Raw genomic sequence first — 24,113 nt, 5'->3', positions numbered from 1 at the left:
TCAGATAAAAAGCACTGAAAGAGGTATTACTCAAACCTTAGTTGTATCGGACAAGTCTTCCGGGAAGGCACAACTAGGCCAACTGTATACCTTGTTTCTGTCTAAAGACACACCCTCTCTGTGTGTTCGTTCTCATTCCGGCCAGAAACACAGAATGGACGTCGATGACCACCACGTCTGGATTGTGCTGCGTCAGAATATTTGGGGGACAAGGTTTACCCGCTCCTGGGGCTTCAGCCAGGTGTCTCTCCTCTAGGGTTAGATGGAACTCTGTTCCATCTCAGAAGTAGAAAAGAAGCAACAGGTTCTAAACCTTGATGTTTCATGAATAATTGTTAATAGATTAATAAACAATGAGGCCACTCCACATGGAGGATAAAACAATGGGTCTCTAGGACTTAAAGATACTGTGTCTGTGTAGTTTGATTCAGTTGTTGGTCCATTTTGGCATATTATCTGGGTCAAATTAAGTCTGCTTTGTCAAAGGCAGAATGAACTTTGCTGTAGTCCATTCATATAAATATTATTGAGGGTTAAAGTAGGTCATTCTAACAAGACAAATCCATCAGAAATCTCAGTCTGTGGCCTCAGCAACACCATCTCTTCTTTTGCAACCTCTTCAAGGCATCTTTGATTTCTTTGTTCCTCAGACTGTAAATCAAAGGATTCAACATGGGAATCACCACCGTATAGAAGACTGATGCAAATCTGTCAAAGCTGGAGGAACCACCAGAGCTGGAACTTAAATAGACAAAGATACTTGAGGTATAGAAGAGAGTGACTGCTGTCAGGTGGGAAGCACAGGTACTGAAAGCCTTGGACCTGCCGCTTGCTGTCGTGATCTTCATAATGGAGATGACAATGTAGACATAGGATATCATGATAACTGAAACATTTACTATCCCAAAGATCATTGTTAATATAACAGTTAAGAGATGTAAAAAGAAAGTGTCAGTGCAGGATAGAACTAACAGCTGTGGCATGTCACAGAAGAAGTGGTTGATGACATTAGGCCCACAGAAGTGCAGCTGGAGTATGAAACACAATTGGAATACAGAAGCAGAGAGTCCAGCCAAGTAAGATCCCAGCACCATCCGACCACAGAGAGCGGGCGACATGTCTGACGAATAGAGGAGTGGGTTACAAATGGCGGCATATCGGTCATAAGCCATGGTGGTCATGAGGCAAGACTCACTCAGCCCCATGGTGGAGAATACGAAATTCTGAATAACACAATCTGCATAGGTGATAGTTTGCTGCTCCTGGAAGAAGTCGTGGAGCATCTTGGGGGCTGTGGAGGTCACGTAGCAGATGTCTATGAAGGACAGGTTACTGAGAAAGAAGTACATGGGGGTGTGGAGGTGGGAGTCCATTCTTATTAAGATGAGAAGCGACAGGTTCCAAGTCAGGGTCAAAATGTATATCACCAGGAACACGACAAAGAGCACTACTATGATTCTGGGAAAATCTGAGAATCCCAACAGGATAAAATGAGTGATCTCTGTGATATTTTCTCTTCTAATCATTGGTTTGATGCTCTTAAAATTCGAAGAGAGAAGAGAGGATGCATTGCTGAGTCGGGTGAGATGGTAGTATCACAAATCTCATATTTCCCCCCTTTGATCCCTGGAAAAGGGGAAATGCTTTACTGTCCTTGGAAAGAGGTCAGCCTTTCATCTTGTCCAGAAGTAACGTCTCGGTGTTTCAGGTTCTCAATTATCTCATGAGGTAGATCTCATGAACATTAAAAGACATATTTAAATAGCTGAAAAGCCACTACAATATTGTAAAGTATTTAGCCTCCAATTTAAATAGATTAATTTTATAAAATGCAAATAAAAAAACTTTGAAATAAAGCAACAGAAATTCTGTGATTGCTATATATAAATAAGAGATCATTGATTAAAATACCGGGTTTTTAAGAGACCTCTGATAATTCAATGTATAACTGCTGCTTTATAATAACAAAGCATAAATGCCTCATTCAGCATAAGTTCTAAATAGCTATTCTCTCCCAGATGGCCATCTGGAGAGATTTTTTAAACTTTCTTCTTTTACTCACAAAATAACTTGTAAAACTTTTAAAAGTATATTTAACACAGCAGCTCCTAAATAGCTGTAAAATTATATCACGATTTATAAATTGGATATTTTGGTGGGACCTAGAAGATATGCTTATTTTCAAAAATGTAAATGAACTTGGAGAGTATTACACTTAGTGAAATAAGCCAGAGAGAGAAAGACAAATACTATATGATATCACTAACATGTGGAATCTAAAAAATAAAGCAAATGAATGAAAATAATAAAAAGACAGAATAACAGTTACAGAGAACAAGCTGAGAGTTGCTGGCTGGGAGAGGGAAGCGAGTGGGGGCAAGGCCAAGGGGCGGAGTGAAGAGGCACAGACCGCAGTTCATAAAACGAACAAGCCACAGGGATACATAGAGTATAACCCATATTCTATAATGATTATGGACTGACTATAACCTTCAAAAATTGTGAATCACCACATTGTACACTTGAAGTTTATATAATATTGTACATCAACTATACCTCAATAAAAAATGGGTCAGTCACAAAATCTGACAGGAAGCCAGAAAATACCTCAAGACAAATGAAAATGGCAGTATAGCTTTTCTAAATCTATGGGATGCACCAAAAGCATTTTTAAGTGGGAACTTCATAGAGATATAGGCCTTCTTTAGGAAAAAGGAAAAACCTAATGTACCACCTAAAAGAATTAGAAATAGAAGAATAAAGCCTAAAGTCAGCAGAAGGAATGAAATAATAAAGATCACATAAGAAATAGTAGAAAAAAAGTAAGAAAGACCAATAAAACCAAGAACCTGTTTTTGGATAGATAACAAAATTGACAAACATTTAACTGGATCACCAAGAAGAAAAGAGAGAGGACCCAACTAAACAAAATAGCAAATGAAAGAGGAGAAATAAAGTAAATCCCTTATATATAAACTTCCAAGTTGCAAACCTTCAAAGGTGCAAACATTCATTTGCATGTCTAATCAGGTAAGTTAGTTCACGTATCTGGCATACACTGTCACATGCTTCCATCTTCTACAAGTGGGCTTCTGTGTACTTTACGATACAATACTGTATAGGGTACAGTAGTATAATATCTTTATTTTAAGCCCACAGTGTCTGAAAGCAAGCATAGAGCCAGCAGTGATGTAGCTGGTAGACTATGGTACTTTTCAAGTTACTATATCGTAAGATTAAAAATGCTTTTTTGTGTATGTGTTTGTCCTCTATGTATTATTTCTGTGAAAAGTGTTATAAACTTCTAAAAGTACCATACTACATAGCTGATTGTGTTGAGTACTAGGCTAATTTTGCTAGATTTATAAGCAAATTGAACTTGCAATGCCCTCTTGGTGTGGAACTCATTCGTATGTTTGTTGTCCAGTAACTCAGTCATATCTTGGGGACTAGCAATAAAAACCAATCTCTCAGAGATATAAAAAAAATCATAAGCAAATACTGTGAAGTTATACACCAACAAATTGGACAGCCTAGAAGAAATTAAAATTTTGAGAAACGTATAACCTGGAAGACTGAGTCAAAAAGAAATAGACAATTTGAGCAAACTGATTACTAGTAGTGACATCGAATTTGTAAGAAAACTCCCACCAAAGTCCCAGACCAGAGAGCATCAGAGGGGAATTCTATCAAACATGTAAAGAAAAACTAATAACAATCCTTCCTAAGCTATTACAAATAACTGAATTGAGGAGAACACTCTCAAATTCATTCTATAAGGTCACTATTACCCTGAAGCCAAAATCAGGCAAAGACACTACAAAAAAAAATAAAAATAAAAATACAGGCTAATACCTTTGATAAACAAGGATGAAAAATTCTCAACAAATATTGACAAACTGACCCCAACAATTTATGAAAGAATCAAACACCATGATCAAGTTGGATTTACTACAGGGTCACAAGAATAGTTTAACACACACAAGTCAATCAATGTAATACACAATATTAACAAAAGAACGGATAAAAATCATGTGATCCTCTCAACAGATGCAGAAAAAGCATTTGACAAAATATAGCATCTATTCATGATTTTTAAAATACTCATCAAACAGAGATCAAACTGCCAGCATCCACTGGATCACAGAAAAAGCAAGAGAATTCCAGAAAAACATCTACTTCTGTTTCACTGACTACACTAAAGCCTTTGACTGTGTAAAGCACAACAAACTGTGGAAAATTCTTAGAGATGGGAATACCAGACCACCTTACCTGCTACCTGAGAAACCTGTATGCAGGTCAAGAAGAAATAGTTAGAACTGGACAGGAATATGGGCTCGTTCAAAATTAAAAAGAAGTACGTCAAGGCTGTATATTGTTACCCTGCTTATTTAATTTATATGCAGAATACATCATGCAAAATGCCAGGTTGGATGAAGCATAAGCTGAAATCAAGATTGCTGGGAGAAATATCAATAACCTCAGTTATGCATATGACACCACCCTTATGGCAGAAAGCTAAGAGGAACTGAAGAGCCTCTTGATGAAAGTGAAAGAGGAGAGTGAAAAAGCTGGCATGAAACTCAGCATTCAAAAAACTAAGATCGGAGGAGGAGCTAAGATGGCAGAGGAGTAGGACGGGGAGAACACTTTCTCCCCACAAATTCATCAAAAGAACATTTAAACGCCAACTAAATTCCACAAAACAACTTCTGAATGCCGACAGAGGACATCAGGCACCCAGAAAAGCAACCCATGTCTTCAAAAGGAGGTAGGAAAAAATATATAAGACAAAAAAAGAGACAAAAGAGGGAGGGACGAAGCTCCGTCCCAGGAAAGGAGTCTTATAAAGAGAGAAGTTTCCAAACACCAGGAAACCTTCTCACTGCCGAACCTGTGCTGAGCCTAGGAAGCACAGAGGGCAACATAACAGGGAGGGAAAATAAATAAATAATTAAAACCCACAGATTACGAACTCTACGGTAACTCCCCCAGTGGAGAAGCAGCGCAGACGCCTGCATCCACCATTAGCAAGCCGGGGCTGGGCAGGGAGGCGCAGCGCGGGCTGTACCACTTAGAGTAAGGATCTGGCCTGAATACCCCGAGCGCTATCTGAGTGAAATAATTTGGGCTAGCAAACCAGTCTGTGGGATATCTACCATGCAAAAAGCCAGCCCTAACCTAAGACACCACTAGGCCCGTGCTCGGAACAAAGGATTGTACAGAGATAGCCAGCTGCAGACCGTCCCCCTCTGGTGACAGGCAGCCAGAGCCAGAAGGGGGCAATTGCAGCCCCAGAGAGACATTATCTACAAAACTGTAAGCAGGCTTCTTTGCTAACTAAAACTTCTTGGGGGTCTGGATGGTCAACATCCGCCTGAGAAGGTGCACCAGTTGTACACCCAGATAACCCAGCAGCGGGGAGGCGATAAGTCGCAGCAATCGCGCTCGCCAAACATCTCATCACCTGAGCTGCTCGGACCTGAGAAGGGCACAAAATGCAGGCCCAACCAAGTCTGTGCCTCTGAGGACTACCCGAGTGCCTGAACCTGAGTGGCTTAGACCTGGGAGGTGCAAGCAGCCCAGGGCGGGCCACGGATGGTTCCTGGTGGAGCAACCTAGAGCCTGAGCAGTGTGGGCAGGGAGGCTACACGCGCCGTGAGTGGGGGCAGGCCCAGTGTGGCTGAGGCACTGTGAGCACACGCCAGTGTTATTTGTTTGCAGCGTCCCTCCCTCCCCACAGCGCAACTGAACAAGTGAGCCTAAAAAAAAAAAAAAGTATCCACCACCGTCCCCTTTGTGTCAGGGCGGAAACCACACACTGAAGAGACCAGCAAACAGAAGAAGCTATAACAGAGGGAACCGCCTTGGAAGCTACAGGCAATAGATTAAAACCCTGTGGTTAGAACTGAATACATAGGAAGGGGCCTATAGATCTTGAGAAATATAAGTCGGACCAAGGAACTAGCCGAAAATGAACTGACCCCACAATACCCAAAGCAAAACCAGAGAAAGTCCTAGATATATTTTTACTATTTTTATGATCATTCTTTCTTTTTTTTTAATTTTTAAAAAAAATTTAAGTCCTCTATTATTCCTTTAATTTTCACTTTTATAACCTACTATTACTTTGCAAAAAAAAAAAAAAAGACCCTATTTTTTTTAAAGCAAACTTCATATATATATTTTTATAATTTTTGTGACCTTGTTTATTTTTTTCTTCTTTTCTTTAACATTGTATTTTTGAAATTCCAAACTCTACTCTAGATTTTTAATTTTAGCTTTTTGGTATTTGTTATCAATTTTATACCTATATATATATATATATATATACACATATATATATACATGTTTATAATTTTTGTGACTTTTTTTTCTCTCTCTTTCTTTCTCTTCTTCTTTTATATAACATTGTATATTTGAAATTCCAAACTCTACTCTGGATTTTTAATTTATGCTTTTTGGTATTTGTTATCAATTTTATACCTATATTTTCTTTATAATTTTTGCGACTTCGTTTGTTTTTGTTTGTTTTTTTCTCTCTTTCTTTTTCTTCTCCTTTTTTTTTAACATTGTATTTTTGAAATTCCAGACACTAGATTTTTAACTTTTGCTTTTTGGTATTTGTTATCAATTTTGTACCTATATTTTCTTTATAATTTTTGCGACTTTGTTTTTTTTTTCTCTCTCTCTCTTTCTTTTCCTTATTCTTTTCTTTAACATTATATTTTTGAAATTCCAAACTCTACTCTAGATTTTTAATTTTTGCTTTTAGGTGTTTGTTACCAATTTTGTACCTTTAAGAACCCAATCTTCAGTACCCTTTTTTCACTAGGGAGCGAGATTACTGGCTTGACTGCTCTCTCCCTCTTTGGATTCTCATTTTTCTCCAGCAGGTCACCTGTGCCTCCTCCCTAACTCCCCTCTACTCTACCCAACTCTGTGAATTTCTGTGTGTTCCAGACGGTGGAGAACACTTAGGGAACTGATTACTGGCTGGATCTGTCTCCCTCCTTTTCATTCCCCCTTTTATCCTCCTGACCATTGCTGTCTCCTTCCTCCTTCTTGTCTTCTCTGTATAATTCCATGAACATCCTGAGCGGTCCAATTGTGGAGTGCACATAAGGAAGTGATTACTGGCTAGCCTGCTCTCTCCTCTATTGATTCCACCTTATCTCATTCAGGTCAGCTCTAACTCCGTCCTCCCTCTTCTCTTCTCCATGTAATGCTGTGAACCTCTCTGGGTGGCCCTCACAGTGGAGAAACTTTTCATCTTTAACATAGATGTTTTATCAATGGTGCTGTATAGAAGGAGAAGTTTTGAAACTACTGTAAAAATAAGACCGACAACTGGAAGCAGGAGGCTTAAGTCCAAACCCTGACTCCAGGGAACTCCTGACTCCAGGGAATATTAATTGACAGAAGCTCATCAAATGCCTCCATACCTACACTGAAACCAAGCACCACACAAGGGCCAACAAGTTCCAGGGCAAGACATACCAAGAAAATTCTCCAGCAACACAGGAACACAGCCCTGAGCTTCAATATACAGGCTGCCCAAAGTCACCCCAAAACCATAGACATCTCATAAGTCATTACTGGACACTTTATTGCACTCCAGAGAGAAGAAATACAGCTCCACCCACCAGAACACCGACACAAGCTTCCCTAACCAAGAAACCTTGACAAGCCACCTGTACAAACCCACACACAGTGAGGAAATGCCACAATAAAGAGAACTCCACAAACTGCCAGAATACAGAAAGGACACCCAAACTCAGCAATTTAAACAAGATGAAGAGACAGAGGAATACCCAGCAGGTAAAGGAACAGGATAAATGCCCACCAAACCAAACAAAAGAGGAAGAGATAGGGAATCTACCTGATAAAGAATTCCAAATAATGATAGTGAAATTGATCCAAAATCTTGAAATCAAAATGGAATCACAGGTTAATAGCCTGGAGACAAGGACTGAGAAGATGCAAGAAAGGTTTAACAAGGACCTAGAAGAAATAAAAAAGAGTCAATATATAATGAATAATGCAATAAAGGACATCAAAAACACTCTGGAGGCAACAAATAGTAGAATAACAGAGGCAGAAGATAGGATTAGTGAATTAGAAGACAGAATGGTATAATTAAATGAATCAGAGAAGAAAAAAGAAAAACAAATTAAAAGAAATGAGGACAATCTCAGAGACCTCCAGGACAATATTAAATGCTACAACATTCGAATCAAAGGGGTCCCAGAAGAAGAAGACAAAAAGAAAGACCATGAGAAAATACTTGAGGAGATAATAGCTGAAAACTTCCCTAAAATGAGGAAGGAAATAATCACTCAAGTCCAAGAAACCCAGAGAGTCCCAAACAGGATAAACCCAAGGCGAAACACCCCAAGACACATATTAATCAAATTAACAAAGATCAAACACAAAGAACAAATATTAAAAGCAGCAAGGGAAAAACAACAAATAACACACAAGGGAATTCCCATAAGGATAACAGCTGATCTTCAATAGAAACTTTTCAAGCCAGGAGGGAATGGCAAGACATACTTAAAGCGATGAAAGAAAATAACCTACAGCCCAGATTATTGTACCCAGCAAGGATCTCATTCAAATATGAAGGAGAAATCAAAAGCTTCTCAGACAAGCAAAAGCTGAGAGAATTCAGCACCACCAAACCAGCTCTCCAACAAATACTAAAGGATATTCTCTAGACAGGAAACACAAAAATGGTGTATAAATTTGAACCTAAAACAATAAAGTAAATGGCAGTGGGATCATACTTATCAATAATTACCTTAAATGTAAATGGGTTGAATGCCCCAACCAAAAGCCAAAGACTGGCTGAATGGATACAAAAACAAGACCCCTACATATGCTGTCTACAAGACACCCAACTCAAAACAGGGGACACATACAGACTGAAAGTGAAGGGCTGGACAAAGATTTTCCATGCAAATAAGGACCAAAAGAAAGCAGGAGTAGCAATACTCATATCAGATAAAATAGACTTTAAAACAAAGGCTGTGAAAAGAGACAAAGATGGTCACTACATAATGATCAAAGGATCAATCCAAGAAGAAGATATAACAATTATAAATATATATGCACCCAACACGGGAGCACCACAATATGTCAGACAAATGCTAACAAGTATGAAGGAGAAATTAACAATAACACAATTATAGTGGGAGACTTTAATACCCACTCACACCTATGGATAGATCAACTAAACAGAAAATTAACAAGGAAACACAAACTTTAAATGATACAATAGACCAGTTAGACCTAATTGATATCTATAGGACATTTCATCCCAAAACAATGAATTTCACCTTTTTCTCAAGTGCACATGGAACCTTCTCCAGGATAGATCACATCCTGTGTCATAAATCTAGCCTTGGTAAATTCAAAAAAACTGAAATCATTCCAAGCATCTTTTCTGACCACAATGCAGTAAGATTAGATCTCAATTACAGAAGAAAAACTATTAAAAATTCCAACATATGGAGGCTGAAACACACTGCTGAATAACCAACAAATCACAGAAGAAATCTAAAAAGAAATCAAAATTTGCATATAAATGAATGAAAATGAAAACACAACAACACAAAACCTGTGGGACACTGTAAAAGCAGTCCTAAGGGGAAAGTTCATAGCAAGACAGGCATACCTCAAGAAACAAGAAAAAAGTCAAATAAATAACCTAACTCTACACCTAAAGCAACTAGAAAAGGAAGAAATGAAGAACCCCAGGGTTAGTAGAAGGAAAGAAATCTTAAAAATTAGGGCAGAAATAAATGCAAAAGAAACAAAAGAGACCATGGCAAAAATCAACAAAGCCCAAAGCTGGTTCTTTGAAAGGATAAATAAAATTGACATTAGCCAGACTCATCAAGAAACAAAGGGAGAAAAATCAAATCAATAACATTAGAAATGAAAATGGAGAGATCACAACAGACAGCACAGAAATACAAAGGATCATAAGAGACTACTATCAGCAATTATATGCCAATAAAATGGACAACGTGGAAGAAATGGACAAATTCTTAGAAAAGTACAACTTTCCAAAACTGAACCAGGAAGAAATAGTAATTCTTAACAGACCCATCACAAGCACGGAAATTGAAACTGTAATCAAAAATCTTCCAGCAAACAAAAGCCCAGGTCCAGACGGCTTCACAGCTGAATTCTACCAAAAATTTAGAGAAGAGCTAACACCTATCCTACTCAAACTCTGCCAGAAAATTGCAGAGGAAGGTAAACTTCCAAACTCATTCTATGAGGCCACCATCACCCTAATACCAAAACCTGACAAAGATCCCACAAAAAAAGAAAACTACAGGCCAATATCACTGATGAACATAGACGCAAAAATCCTTAACAAAATTCTAGCAATCAGAATCCAACAACTCATTAAAAAGATCATACACCATGATCAAGTGGGCTTTATCCCAGGGATGCAAGGATTCTTCAATATCCACAAATCAATCAATGTAATACACCACATTAACAAATTGAAAAATAAAAACCATATGATTATCTCAATAGATGCAGAGAAAGCCTTTGACAAAATTCAACATCCATTATGATAAAAACTCTCCAGAAAGCAGGAATAGAAGGAACATACCTCAACATAATAAAAGCTATATATGACAAACCCACAGCAAACATTATCCTCCATGGTGAAAAATGGAAAGCCTTTCCTCTAAAGTCAGGAACAAGACAAGGGTGCCCACTTTCACCATTACTATTCAACATAGTTTTGGAAGTTTTGGCCACAGCAATCAGAGCAGAAAAAGAAATAAAAGGAATCCAAATTGGAAAAGAAGAAGTAAAACTCTCACTGTTTGCAGATGACATGATCCTCTACATAGAAAACCCTAAAGACTCCACCAGAAAATTACTAGAACTAATCAATGAATATAGTAATTTGCAGGATATAAAATCAACACACAGAAATCCCTTGCATTCCTATACACTAATAATGAGAAAACAGAAAGAGAAAATAAGGAAACAATTCCATTCACCATTGCAATGAAAAAAATAAAATACTTAGGAATATATCTACCTAAAGAAACTAAAGACCTATATATAGAAAACTATAAAACACTGGTGAAAGAAATCAAAGAGGACACCAATAGATGGAAAAATATACCATGTTCATGGATTGGAAGAATCAATATAGTGAAAATGAGTACACTACCCAAAGCAATTTATAGATTCAATGCAACCCCTATCAAGCTACCAACAGTATTCTTCACAGAGCTAGAACAAGTAATTCCACAATTTGTATGGAAATACAAAAAACCTCGAATAGCCAAAGCTATCTTGAGAAAGAAGAATGGAACTAGAGGAATGAACCTGCCTGACTTCAGGCTCTACTACAAAGCCACAGTCATCAAGACAGTATGGTACTGGCACAAAGACAGAAATATAGATCAATGGAACCAAATAGAAAGCCCAGCGATAAATCCACACACATATGATCACCTTATCTTTCACAAAGGAGGCAAGAATATACAATGGAGAAAAGACAATCTCTTTAACAAGTGGTGCTGGGAAAACTGGTCAACCACTTGTAAAAGAATGAAACTAGACCACTTTCTAACACCATACACAAAAATAAACTCAAAATGGATTAAAGATCTAAACGTAAGACCAGAAACTATAAAACTCTTAGAGGAGAACATAGGCAAAACACTCTCCGACATACATCACAGCAGGATCCTCTATGACCCACCTCCAAGAATATTGGAAATAAAAGCAAAAATAAACAAATGGGACCTAATTAAAATTAAAAGCTTCTGCACAACAAAGGAAACTATAAGCAAGTGAAAAGACAGCCTTCAGAATGGGAGAAAATAATAGCAAATGAAGCAACAGACAAACAACTAATTTCAAAAATATACAAGCAACTCCTACAGCTCAACTCCAGAAAAATAAATGACCCAATCAAAAAATGGGCCAAAGAACTAAATAGACATTTCTCCAAAGAAGACACACAGATGGCTAACAAACACATGAAAAGATGCTCAGCATCACTCATTATCAGAGAAATGCATATCAAAACCACTATGAGGTACCATTTCACACCAGTCAGAATGGCTGCGATCCAAAAGTCTACAAGCAATAAATGCTGGAGAGGATGTGGAGAAAAGGGAACCCTCTTACACTGTTGGTGGGAATGCGAACTAGTACAGCCACTATGGAGAACAGTGTGGAGATTCCTTAAAAAACTGGAAATAGAACTGCCTTATGATCCAGCAATCCCACTGCTGGGCATACACACCGAGGAAACCAGAATTGAAAGAGACACATGTACCCCAGTGTTCATCGCAGCACTGTTTATAATAGCCAGGACATGGAAGCAACCTAGATGTCCATCAGCAGATGAATAGATAAGAAAGCTATGGTACATATACACAATGGAGTATTACTCAGCCATTAAAATTAATACATTTGAATCAGTTCTAATGAGGTGGATGAAACTGGAGCCTATTATACAGAGTGAAGTAAGCCAGAAAGAAAAACACCAATACAGTATACTAATACATATATATGGAATTTAGGAAGATGGTAACAATAACCTTGTATATGAGACAGCAAGAGAGACACTGATGTATAGAACAGTCTTTTGGACTCTGTGGGAGAGGGAGAGGGTGGGATGATTTGGGAGAATGGCATTGAAATATATATAATATCATATATGAAACGAGTCACCAGTCCAGGTTCGATGCACGATATTGGATGCTCTAGGCTGGTGCACTGGAACGACCCAGAGGGATGGTATGGGGACGGAGGAGGGAGGAGGGTTCAGGATGGGGAACACATGTATACCTGTGGCGGATTCATTTTGATATATGGCAAAACCAATACAATATTGTAAAGTTATAAAATTCAATTAAATTTAAAAAAAGAAAAGACAAAAACCACAGTGTCTATAGATGCAGAAAAAGCATTTGACAAAATTCAACATCATAAACACCGTTCCACATGATTAAAAAAACTCTCACAAAAATGGATATAGAGGGAGCATATTTCAGCATAATACCACTTATGACAAATCCACAGCCAATATAACACATAACAGTGAAAAACTGAAACCCTTTCTGCTAAATTCTGGAACAAGACAAGAAGGGCCACTCTCACCAAGACTATTCAATACAGTATTGGAAGTCCTACCACAGAAGTCAGACAATGAAAAGAAATAAAACGTACCCAAGTTGGAAAGGAACAGGTAAAATTTTCTTTGTATGCAAATAAGTTAAAACTCTATACAGAAACCCCTAAAGACCTTACACAAAAACTTAATAAAACTAATGAAATGGGTCACAAAGAGTCAGACACCACTGAGTGACTGAACTGAACTGAACTGAAGGTAGCAGGATACAAGACCATATACAAATATCTTTACATTTATTTAAACAAAAAATGAAATATAATAAAGAGAAAGTAAAAAAGAAACAATTCCATTTACACCATGTCAAAAAAAAATGATATACCTAACCAAGGATGTGAAAGACATACACACAGAAAACTATAAAAAAATAATGAAAGAAACTGAAAATAATTTAAAGGAAGTTGAAAATGATATAAAGATATCCCTTGCTATTGAATTGGAAGAATTAATATCATTAAAATAGCCATTCTACCCAAAGCAAGCTACACATTTAATGTGATCTCTATCAAAATACTTGTGACTTTTTTCAAAGAATTAAAACAAATAATCCTAAAGTTAATATGCAACTAAAAAAGACCCAGAATTGCCAGAGTAGTTCTAAGGGAAAAGAGCAAAATTGGAAACATAAAACCCTCCCAGACTTCAGACAATACTGTGAAGTTACGTCAATCAAAATACACTGGTTTTGGCAAAAAACAGTCACATGGATCAATGGAACAGAATCAACAGCCCTGAAATAAATCCATCCACTCACAGTCAATTAGTTTGCAACAGAGGAGGCAAGGATGCACAATGGAGAAAAGACAGCCTCTTTAGCAAGTGGTGTTTGGAAAGCTGGACAGCCACATGTAAATCAATAAAGTTAGACCATACTCTCATACCACACATAAGAATAAACAAAACTACCTTGGTGATTAAACATAAGACAGGACACCACAAAACACCTACAAGAGAACAGAGGCAAACATTCACTGATAAATGGTAGTAACAGTCTCCCAAAGTAAAAGAAACAAAAGCAAAAATAAATAAATGACACATAAAAGTGTTTGCACAGCAAAGGAAACCATAAACAAAACAAAAAGACAGCCAACAGACTGAGAGAAAATATTTGCAAATGATGGAACCAATGAAAGCTTAATTTCCAAAGCATAAAAACAGCTCATAAAACTCAATAGCAAAAAGACCAAATAACTGAATCAAAAAATGAGCAGAAGACCCAAATAAACAGTTTTCCAAAGAAGACACACTGATGGCCAACAGGCACATGAAATGGTTTTCCATATTGCTATTTATTAGAACATGCAGATAAAAGTGAAATGATGTATCACCTGTTAGGGAAATTAGGTGGAGGAAGTCTTGTTCAGACTTCAGAAGCAGGCCTCTCACCTGCTTCTGACCTGCCTGGACACTGCCTGGATTCTGTGCCCACTTGCAAGCATAGCAAGTCAGGTAGCACTTTAGATAAAAAAAGGGAGTGAGTCTTGGAATTCTTGAGCCCCTGGAGGTCTGGCCAGTCCCCCAGGGTCCAAGAAGTCTTACACTTCCCAAGGTGAAACAAACAGCATTGTAAAAGTTAAAGTGAAATCAAAGCTGCATTTTTGCACACAAACTGATGATGATATAAGTTTGCAGCCTTGGATTGCAAACAGGAGCCCCCCAAACTGAAATTGGAAGTCACCTTGGGGTGGATGCACCACCTGGGACCCTTTCCCAATAGAGACTCCAGATTGCTATTACTTGGGACTTCCTAGCACTGTTCAAGTCTGGATGTAGGTTGCTGGCCCAATTTGGTGATGTAAGGTTCGTCTAGTCAAGGCTATGGTTTCTCCTGTGGTCATGTATGGATGTGAGAGTTGGACTGTGAAGAAGGCTGAGCGCCAAAGAATTGATGCTTTTGAACTGTGGTGTTGGAGAAGACTCTTGAGAGTCGCTTGCACTGCAAGGACATCCAACCAGTCCATTCTGAAGGAGATCAGCCCTGGGATTTCTTTGGAAGGAATGATGCTAAAGCTGAAACTCCAGTACTTTGGCCACCTCATGCGAAGAGTTGACTCATTGGAAAAGGCTCTGATGTTGGAGGGATTGTGGGCAGGAGGAGAAGGGGACAACAGAGAATGAGATGGCTGGATGGCATCACTGACTCAATGGACGTGAGTCTGAGTGAACTCCAGGAGTTGGTGATGGACAGGGAGGCCTGGCGTGCTGCGATTCATGGGGTCGCAAAGAGTCGGACATGACTGAGCGACTGATCTGATCTGATCTGATCTGACGCTGTTACTTCTCTCTATTGTTTCTATTTCCTTTCTTTTAATGACTGTATATTGACATTAAGTCAGATAATCTATAAAAATTGAAATTATCTATTTGTATGTAACAAGTGGCTTCTTCTATTAATGAATCCTTTGACCCTAAAGCAAAAGTAAAATATTTTGCAGAACAATCATCTCACACTGGTCAGAATGTTGTTGCTGTTGTTGTTCAGTCAGAATGGCCATCATCAGAACATTTTAAAATAATAAGTGCTGGAACCGATGTGAAGAAAAGGGAACCGTCCCACATTGCTGGGTAGGACTGTAAATTGCTGCAGCCAATATATGGTTTTACAATCCCATTCCTGGCCATATATTCAGAGAAGACTCTAATTCAAAAAGATACACACACTCCAATGTTCATAGCAGCACCAGTTACAATAGCCAAGATATGGAAGCAGTGTAAAGGTCCATTAATAGAGGAATGGATGAAGAAGATGTGGTACATAAATACAGTGACATATTACACAGTTGGGGAGGGAGAAGGTGGAATCATTTGAGAGAGTAGCATTGAAACGTGTACATTACCATATACAAAACAGATAGCCAGTGGGAATTTGCTGTATGACACAGGAAACCCAAAACTGGTGCTCTGTGTCAACTTAGAGGGGTGGGATGGGAGGGAGGTGGGAGGGATGTTTAAGAACAAGGGGACATATGTCTACCTGTGGCTGATTGATGTTGATGTATGGGACAAATCAACACAACATTGTAAAATAGTTATCCTCCAATTAAAAACAAAATGAAAAAAAAATCTTAAACTATGCAAATGAAATCAGAGAATGAGAAATGTTTTAGTGGTTGGAAACTAAATCTTAAATAAAATAAAACACAACTTCCCATTATTTTCTTTTAAAAATATGTGAACATAAATCATTACTCAGTGCAAAAGTGACATGGGAGCGTCAGGGGTGAAAAGAAAATAATACAAAGAAGCTAAACTTTTTTAAAGAAAGAAAAAGTAGACGTGGTACACATATATGATGAAATATTGCCCAGCCATTAAAAAGAATGAAATAATGCCATTTGTAGCAACATAGATAGACCTAGAGATTATCATATGAAATGAAATAAGTCAGAGAGAGAAAGACAGATATCATGTGATATCACTTATATGTGGAAACTAAAAAAAATGATACAAACGAACTTCTCTACAAAAGAGAAATAGACTCATAGAATACAAACAGGGGGATAGCAGGGTAACAGGGGAGACGTAAATTAGGAGTTTAGGACTAATGTCTATACAGTGCTATATAAAAAATAGATAAGTGACAAGAACTTACTGTACAGCACAGGGAAATATCTTCAATATCTTGTAATAATCTATAATGAAAAGAATCTGAAGGTGAATATGTATATATTTACACATATGTGTACAGCAGAACCACCTTGCTGTATATCTGAAACTAATACAATATTGTAAAACAATTATATTGAAGTTTTTTAAAAGGATTAGCAAAATTAATAATATGATTTCATAAAATCTTGGGATGAAAAAGAAATTTCTGAAGTAGAACAATCAACCAGAAACTATACGAATAAAAGTATAACAATCTGAAAGTTGATTATGACTGAAAATTCCACTTACCTAAGATAATTTTGAAATACACTTGATAAAGTGGCAAATATAATTGCAAAATATTTTTAAGAGGCAATGTGGTAAGGCCTGTAACATAAAAAGCATAAGCCAATAAGGGGTGGGCATACATATGTATCAAAATCTTTTTCAAATCTGATCTACTAAGGACATGGTCACTTGCGAGTTTGTGCAGGTTAAGAAAGCCAAGAACGTCACCGGATAAAGAACGATGTAAGAAGGTTCAAAGGAGGCAGTGAAACAACCACTACGTCTGTTTGGTGGAGAAGGAAATGGCAACCCACTCCAGTATTCTTGTCTGGAGAATTCCACAGACGGAGGAGCCTCGGGGGCTCTAGTCCATGGAGGTCTTAAAGAGTCAGACACGACTGAGTGACTAACACACACATGTGCTTGGAGAGGGGCACCTCTCATATCTGTGTCACCCACTCTAGCATCCTCAGAACCCCAGGATCTCCAAAGATGACAATGGAAAATTAGTGATGTATAATTCAAAAGGCCATGGAATTATACATGAGTAGTTCTGACATATTATTATGGAGTAACTAGTTTGGCTTTCCTGTACAGAAAGTAATGATTCAAAGCGATATATTGAAGCGGATATCAAATCAATTATTATTGTATGAGAACATCCTCAAGGGAACAAATTAAATTAGAAGTGCTCTTGGCAAGAATAAGTCAGACGTGTTTAGACCATAGTTAATTCCCATGAAGTTCAGTAAATGATTATTTTTGATTCAACACAATTCACTTTTACAAGGTAGTAGGTTTAATAGACATTATCTCGTTTTATTCTAGATGATCCTTTACCCTCATTTTCCAGGTGGAAAAAAAAAATCATAAGGTAACAAAGTTCAAGATCCCATCCTTAAGATATTGCAGAACTGTAACTCAACATCCATAGGCCACCCCAGAGCAATACCTGATGTTTACACGACAGGTTAATCTTTCCACTGAAGGTTAGAGAACTGGTATAAAGGAGAAAGAAACCTGGAGGAAGGGCCATAAGGGGAAGGTATGGACTTGAGAAGGGGGAAGAGTAGAAAGATAGGATCTTCTGGGGGCTATGAAAGTTCTTCTGCAAAGGTCCTACTGGATGCTTCACATGGCTATAGAGACATCACACAGTCTACTAGCCTCTCTAAATTTTGCCCTCTCACCTTCACCCAGATACCCAGAAAGACAGAGTTCTTGCCAAAGGTTGAAATTTTCTATTTCTTTTCCAAAGGAATTGTCCAGGTGGGTCCTATTGCTCTCTGAGATGGGAACCTTTAAACCATTATACACTCACAGCCAGAGAGATGCCCATGCTGAAAATCCTCTTAAATGTGTTACTAAGGGCAGAGCGGGGTGGGAGGGAAGATAATCAGGGCTCAAAAACTCCAAGTACTTGCTCTCTAGAGTCATGGTTGTCATGGAGTTTTGTCCCTGCTAATTTCATGCCCTATGTTATCAAGTCCCTTCTGAGTCAGTTCTCTCTTCCTTGGGCCTGACATGATCTCATCATTATAGCTTTTCTTTTCATGAAATTGGAGTCCTATGAGCCGAAGTGGACATGGCGATCCTCTAGTCCTATACCTATGATTTCCAAGTGAGGATCTGAATATATGGAGCTGGAATTTCCCCAGGATGACACAGTTAGCTGGAAAAATACTCTGAACACAACAAAATACATGTACATGAACACTTTCCTGTTTGCAAAGCAATTTCATTTTATAGATATACACATACCTATATGCATGCTAAGTTGCTTCAGTTGTGTCCTATTCTTTGCGACCCAGTGGACAGTAGCCCACCAAGCTCCTCTGTCTTTGGGGTCCTCCAGGCAAGAATACTGGAGTGGGTGGCCATGCCCTCCTCCCAGGGAACTTCCTGACCCAGGGATTGACCTGTGTCTCTTATGTCTCCTGCAGGCGGTTTCTTCACGACTATGGAGAAGGAAATGGCAACCCACTCCAGTACTCTTGCCTAGAAAATTCATGGATCCAGGAGCCTGGTGGGCTACACTCCATGGGGTCACAAAGAGTCGGACACGACTGAGCGACTTCACTCTTCACTCAGCGTTACCTGGGAAGCCCAGATACATACGTACATTTTCTCAAATACTTAACCTCACTCAATCAACACCTTGAGAAATGGTCATGGCATTATTTCCTACGCCTAAATGAGAAATTTAAGCAAAAAGGAATACAATAAAACTAATTATCATGGTTACAGCCACAGGCATTGGTATTGGCCAAACTGAGTTGAATTTTAGCTCTTCTACTTGATGAGGGTGTGACCTCCAGCAAGTTAACCTATCTGAGATTTAGCAGTATCACCTATAATATAGGGCTGACAGTATATTCAACTTAGATAATGCTCGTGAAGTATTTAGAGTGTGTAGTATGCAGCATGCCTTCTGTTAATAGTAGGTGTAATGGAGATTTCTCTGGAGTCCAGTGGTAAAGAATCAAGCTCCCAATGCGTGCTGCATGGGTTCCATCCCTGAACCCATTGTGGAACTTAGATCCTGCCTACTGCACGATGCAGCTTCCCCACCCCCTGAAAAGAGCAGGCGTAACTAATATGTTCTAAATTGGAATTCTTTCCCAAATATGCTGAATTACGAATCATTCATTAAAAATAACTACTTAAGATGATTCTCACAAACTTTTGGGGGGTTTTTTGTTTGTTTGTTTGTTTGAAATGGAGCTCATCTATCCTGTCATTCCTGGGGATATAGAGATATTTTAGGAAGGCTCCATTCTCAGTTTCATCTTCTTCACCTAATCTTACTTCTAGGGAGAAAGAGACGGGTGGGTAATGAGTTAATTATGTGATTTAACTCTTAATAATAGAGACCCAGGCTCCCTGGGTCAGGGACGGTAAAGCTCAGATGGTAAAAAATCTGTCTGCAATGCAGGAGACCCAGGTTCGATCCCTAGGTCAGGAAGATCCTCTGGAAGATCCTCTGGAAGAGGGAATGGCAATCCACTCCAGTATTCTTGCCTGGAGAATCCCATGGACAGAGGAGCTTGGTGAGCTGCAATCCATAGGGTTGCAAAGAATAGGACACAACTGAGCAACTAACACTTCTACTACTCACTGACTCTTCTGGCTTCCTGAGAGCTCAGTCGGTAAAGAATCCGTCTGGAATGCAGGAGACCCCAGTTCGATTCCTGGGTTGGGAAGATATGCTGGAGAAGGGATAGGCCACTCACTCCTGTATTCTTGGGCTTCCCTTGTAGCTTAGCTGATAAAGAAGTTGTTCACAGTATGGGAGACCTGGGCTTGATCCCTGGGTTGGAAAGATCCCCTGGAGAAGGGAACACCCACCCACTCCAGTACTCTGGCCTGGAGAATTCCATAGACTGTATAGTCCATGGGGTGGCAAAGAGTCAGACACACTGAGTCACTTTCACTTTCAATTTGTTAGTAGTTATATACCCTTGTGATAAAAACCAATGATTTCACCATTTAGACTGAACAGATTGTTAAGACATTTAAAAACATGAGGCAATCTTGATTCCAGCTTGTGTTTCATCCAGTATGGCATTTCATATGATGTACTCTGCATATAAATTAAATAAGCAGGCTGACAATATACAGCCTTGACATACTCCTGCCTCAATTTTGAACCAGTCTGTTGTTTCATGCCTGGTTCTAACTGTTGCTTGTTGACCTGCATACAGGTTTCTCAGGACACAAGTATGGTGGTCTGGTATTCCACCTCTTTAAGAATTTTCCACAGGTTGTTATGACCCACACAGTCAAAGCTTTTAGCACAGTCAATGAAGCAGAAGTAGATGTTTTTCTGGAATTCCTTTGCTTTTTCTATGATTCAATAGATGTTTGCAATTTTCTCTCTGGTTCCTCTGCCCTATCTAAATCCAGCTTGTACATCTGGAAGTTCTAGGTTCACACTCTATTGAATCCTAGCTTGAAGGACTTTGAGCATGACCTTGCTAGCATGTGAAATGAGTGCAAGTGTGTGGTAGTTTGAGCATTCTTTAGCATTGCCCTTCTTTGGGATTGGAATGCAAACTGACCTTTTCCAGTCTTGTGGCCACTGCTGAGTTTTCCATATTTGCTGGCATTTTGAGAAATGCAAATCAAAACTACAATGAGATATCACCTCACACTGGTAAGAATGGCCATCATCAAAAAGTTTACAAACAATAAATGCAGGAGAGGGTGTGGAGAAAAGGAATGTTCTTGCACTGTTGGTGGAAATGTAAATTGATACAATCACTTTGGAAGATCTCTTTACTTACACAGTCATTCATTGCTATGAATTTCCCTCTTAAAACTGATTTTGCTACATATCATAAATTATATGTTGTATTTCTACTTCCTTTGTCTCAAGACATTTTTTAAAAAATATTCATTTATTTATTTATTTGGCTGCATTGGGTCTTATCTGAAATATGTGGGATCTTTCATTGCACTGCACGGACTCTCTAGCTGTGGAGTATGGGCTCAGTCATTGGAGTGTGCAGGCTTAGTTCTTGTGCAGCATGTGTGATCTTACATCCTTAACCAGGGATCAAACTCATGTCCCCTGCATTGCAAGGCAGATTCTTAACCGCTGGACCACCAGGGATGTCCCAAACTTTTTTAAATTCTGAACTTGATTTCTTCCATGACTCATGATGTTCAGTAGCATGTTGTTTAACCTCCTCATATTTGCAAATTTTCCAGTATTCTTTTTGTATTTAATTTGTAATTTTACACATTTGTGTCTGGAAAAGATGTTTGATATCCTTTCAATCTTATATTTCCTGAGACTTGTTCTGTGGCCTAATGCATGCTCTATCTTAGAGGATGGTTCACATGCACTTGTAACGAGAGTGCATTTACTTTCTTTGTGCGTATGTTTTGTGTCACTTAGACATCTCTGTTTCAATGTGAAGCTCAATCCCTATGTTTCATTATGGATATTTTGTCTGGAAGATCTATCCATTGTTAAAAGTGGGATATTGAATTTCCTTACTATTATTGTAATGCTATCTGCTTCTTCCTTCAAGTCTGTTAATATTTTATTTGTATATTTACATATGCTATGCTGAGTTTATATATATTTACAAATGCTATATCCCTTTGTGGTATGATCTCTTTATCATTGTATAAAGACTTTCTTTGCCGCTTATAATACTTTTTGTCTTAAAGGCTAATTTTTCTGAGATGAGTATAGCTTAACCCTGCTCTATTTTGGATTTTACTTACATGGAATTACTTTTTCCATCCCTTTACTTTCAATCCATTTCAATTTCTTTCAGTTCTTAAAGCTGTAGTGAGTGTCTTGTAGGTACATATAGCTGGGCTCAACTTTTATATCTGTTCACCACTCATTCTGTTTGATTGGAGAATTTAGTATTTATATTTAAATTCTTATTGACAGATGTGAATTTACTATTGCCATTTTGTTTATTTTTCTGACTGGTTTGTAATTCCTTTCTTTCTTCTTCTGCTTTCTTTATAATTTGCTGATTTTGTGTAGTGGTATGCTTAGATTCATTTCTCTTTATCTTCTGTGAATTGACTATAGATTGGCTTTGTATTAACCATGAGGCTTACATTAAAGATCTTATCCTAAAACAGTCTGTTTTAACAGGAAAACAGCTTAATATTCAAATGCATGCAAGAACAGTTTTTACCTTGCTCTCTCACATTTTACTTTTTTGATGTAATAATTTACATTATTTTATCTTGTATATCCATTAACAAATTATTGGAGTGTTAGTTATGTTTTCCTCTTCTGAGTTTTATCTTCACACCAGATTTATAAGTGACATACCAGCATGGCTACTCTAGCATATTCAGAATTCCACATTATTGACTCCTACCAGAGAGATTTATATTTTTATATGCTTTGCATTGCTAATTAGTGACCTTTTGTTTCTGCTTGAAAAACTCCCTTTAACATTTGTTGTAAAGTCAATCTAGTGTTAAATCATCAGATTCCTTTTTCTGGAAAACTATCTATCGTTCCTTCAATCCTGAAGGACACTTATCCGGATAGACCACTGTTGGTTGGCAAGTTTTTCTTTCAGCACTTTGAGTATATAGTGCCACTGCCTTTGGGCTGAAACATTCCAGTGAAAAAGCTACTGATAGCCTTAAGGACGTTCTCTTGTATGTAACAAGTTGCTTTTCTCTTGCAGCTTTTACGATTATCTCCTTGTCTTTACCTTTTGACATTTTATTTGTGATATGCTCAGTTTGGTTCTCTTTGTATTCAAGTCTCTAATCATCAGGGAAACGTAAATTAAAGCCACAATGATACATCACTTCACAGCTGTTAGAATGGCAATCAGTAAGAAAAAGGGAGAGCACAGGTGTTGGTAAGAAAGTGGCGATAAGAGAATGCTTGTACACTGAGGGTGGGGATACACAAATGGGCTCAGCTGCTACAGAAAACATTATGGAGATTCCTCAAAAATTAAGAATAGATCTACCATATGATCCAGCAATCCCACTTATGGGTATATATCCAATGGAAATAAAAATAGGATATCAAAAAATATGTGCTTCCATATTTATTGCCACATTAATCACAAAGCCAAAATATGGAAACAAGCTAAGTGTTCATCAACAGATGATCCGATGATGAAGACAAGGTACATACAAACAATGGAAAAATGTTCAGCTTCAATAGGAGCAGGGGAACTGAAGAGGTGAATTTAGAGGGCACAGACTTGCAATTGGAGGATGAATAAGTTCTGGAGGTCTAAGGCACAGCATAGTGACTATAATCAACACTGTATTGTCAACATGTAGCAGATGTCTATCTTCCAGTGAAGACTTCAGTGACTTTTAGAAACAGATTTTGCATACACTCCTATACATTTTTACAGAGCAGTGCTTAAGAAAATGTACCTATGTTTGGATGGGGATGAAGTGGGCACATATCCTTTATTTATATTGCACCATTTCATTGGCATGGGGTAGCCCTAATTATACTCTAGCAAAAGTTCAACAGTTCCCCTTCTCTCAGTCGTATTCATGTGTTAAGTAACGGAGAATTGTACAAGAG

General features: G+C 38.2%; 1 protein-coding gene across 1 annotated transcript; it reads right to left on the bottom strand.

Annotated features, from left to right (window-relative positions):
* Nucleotides 1–587: 587 nt before the first annotated feature.
* LOC113904615 (olfactory receptor 5AN1-like) lies at nucleotides 588–1,529 on the bottom strand. Its single transcript, XM_027561744.1, has one exon. It carries the CDS (start codon nucleotides 1,524–1,526, stop codon nucleotides 588–590), a length of 939 nt encoding a protein of 312 aa, XP_027417545.1. The 5' UTR covers nucleotides 1,527–1,529.
* Between the last annotated feature and the right edge of the window lie 22,584 nt (nucleotides 1,530–24,113).

Source organism: Bos indicus x Bos taurus, chromosome 15, assembly GCF_003369695.1.
Source record: "Bos indicus x Bos taurus breed Angus x Brahman F1 hybrid chromosome 15, Bos_hybrid_MaternalHap_v2.0, whole genome shotgun sequence".
NCBI classification, from domain to species: Eukaryota; Metazoa; Chordata; class Mammalia; order Artiodactyla; family Bovidae; genus Bos; species Bos indicus x Bos taurus.
Note: the sequence above shows the minus strand (reverse complement) of the source record. Positions and strands in the feature narration are given on the sequence as shown.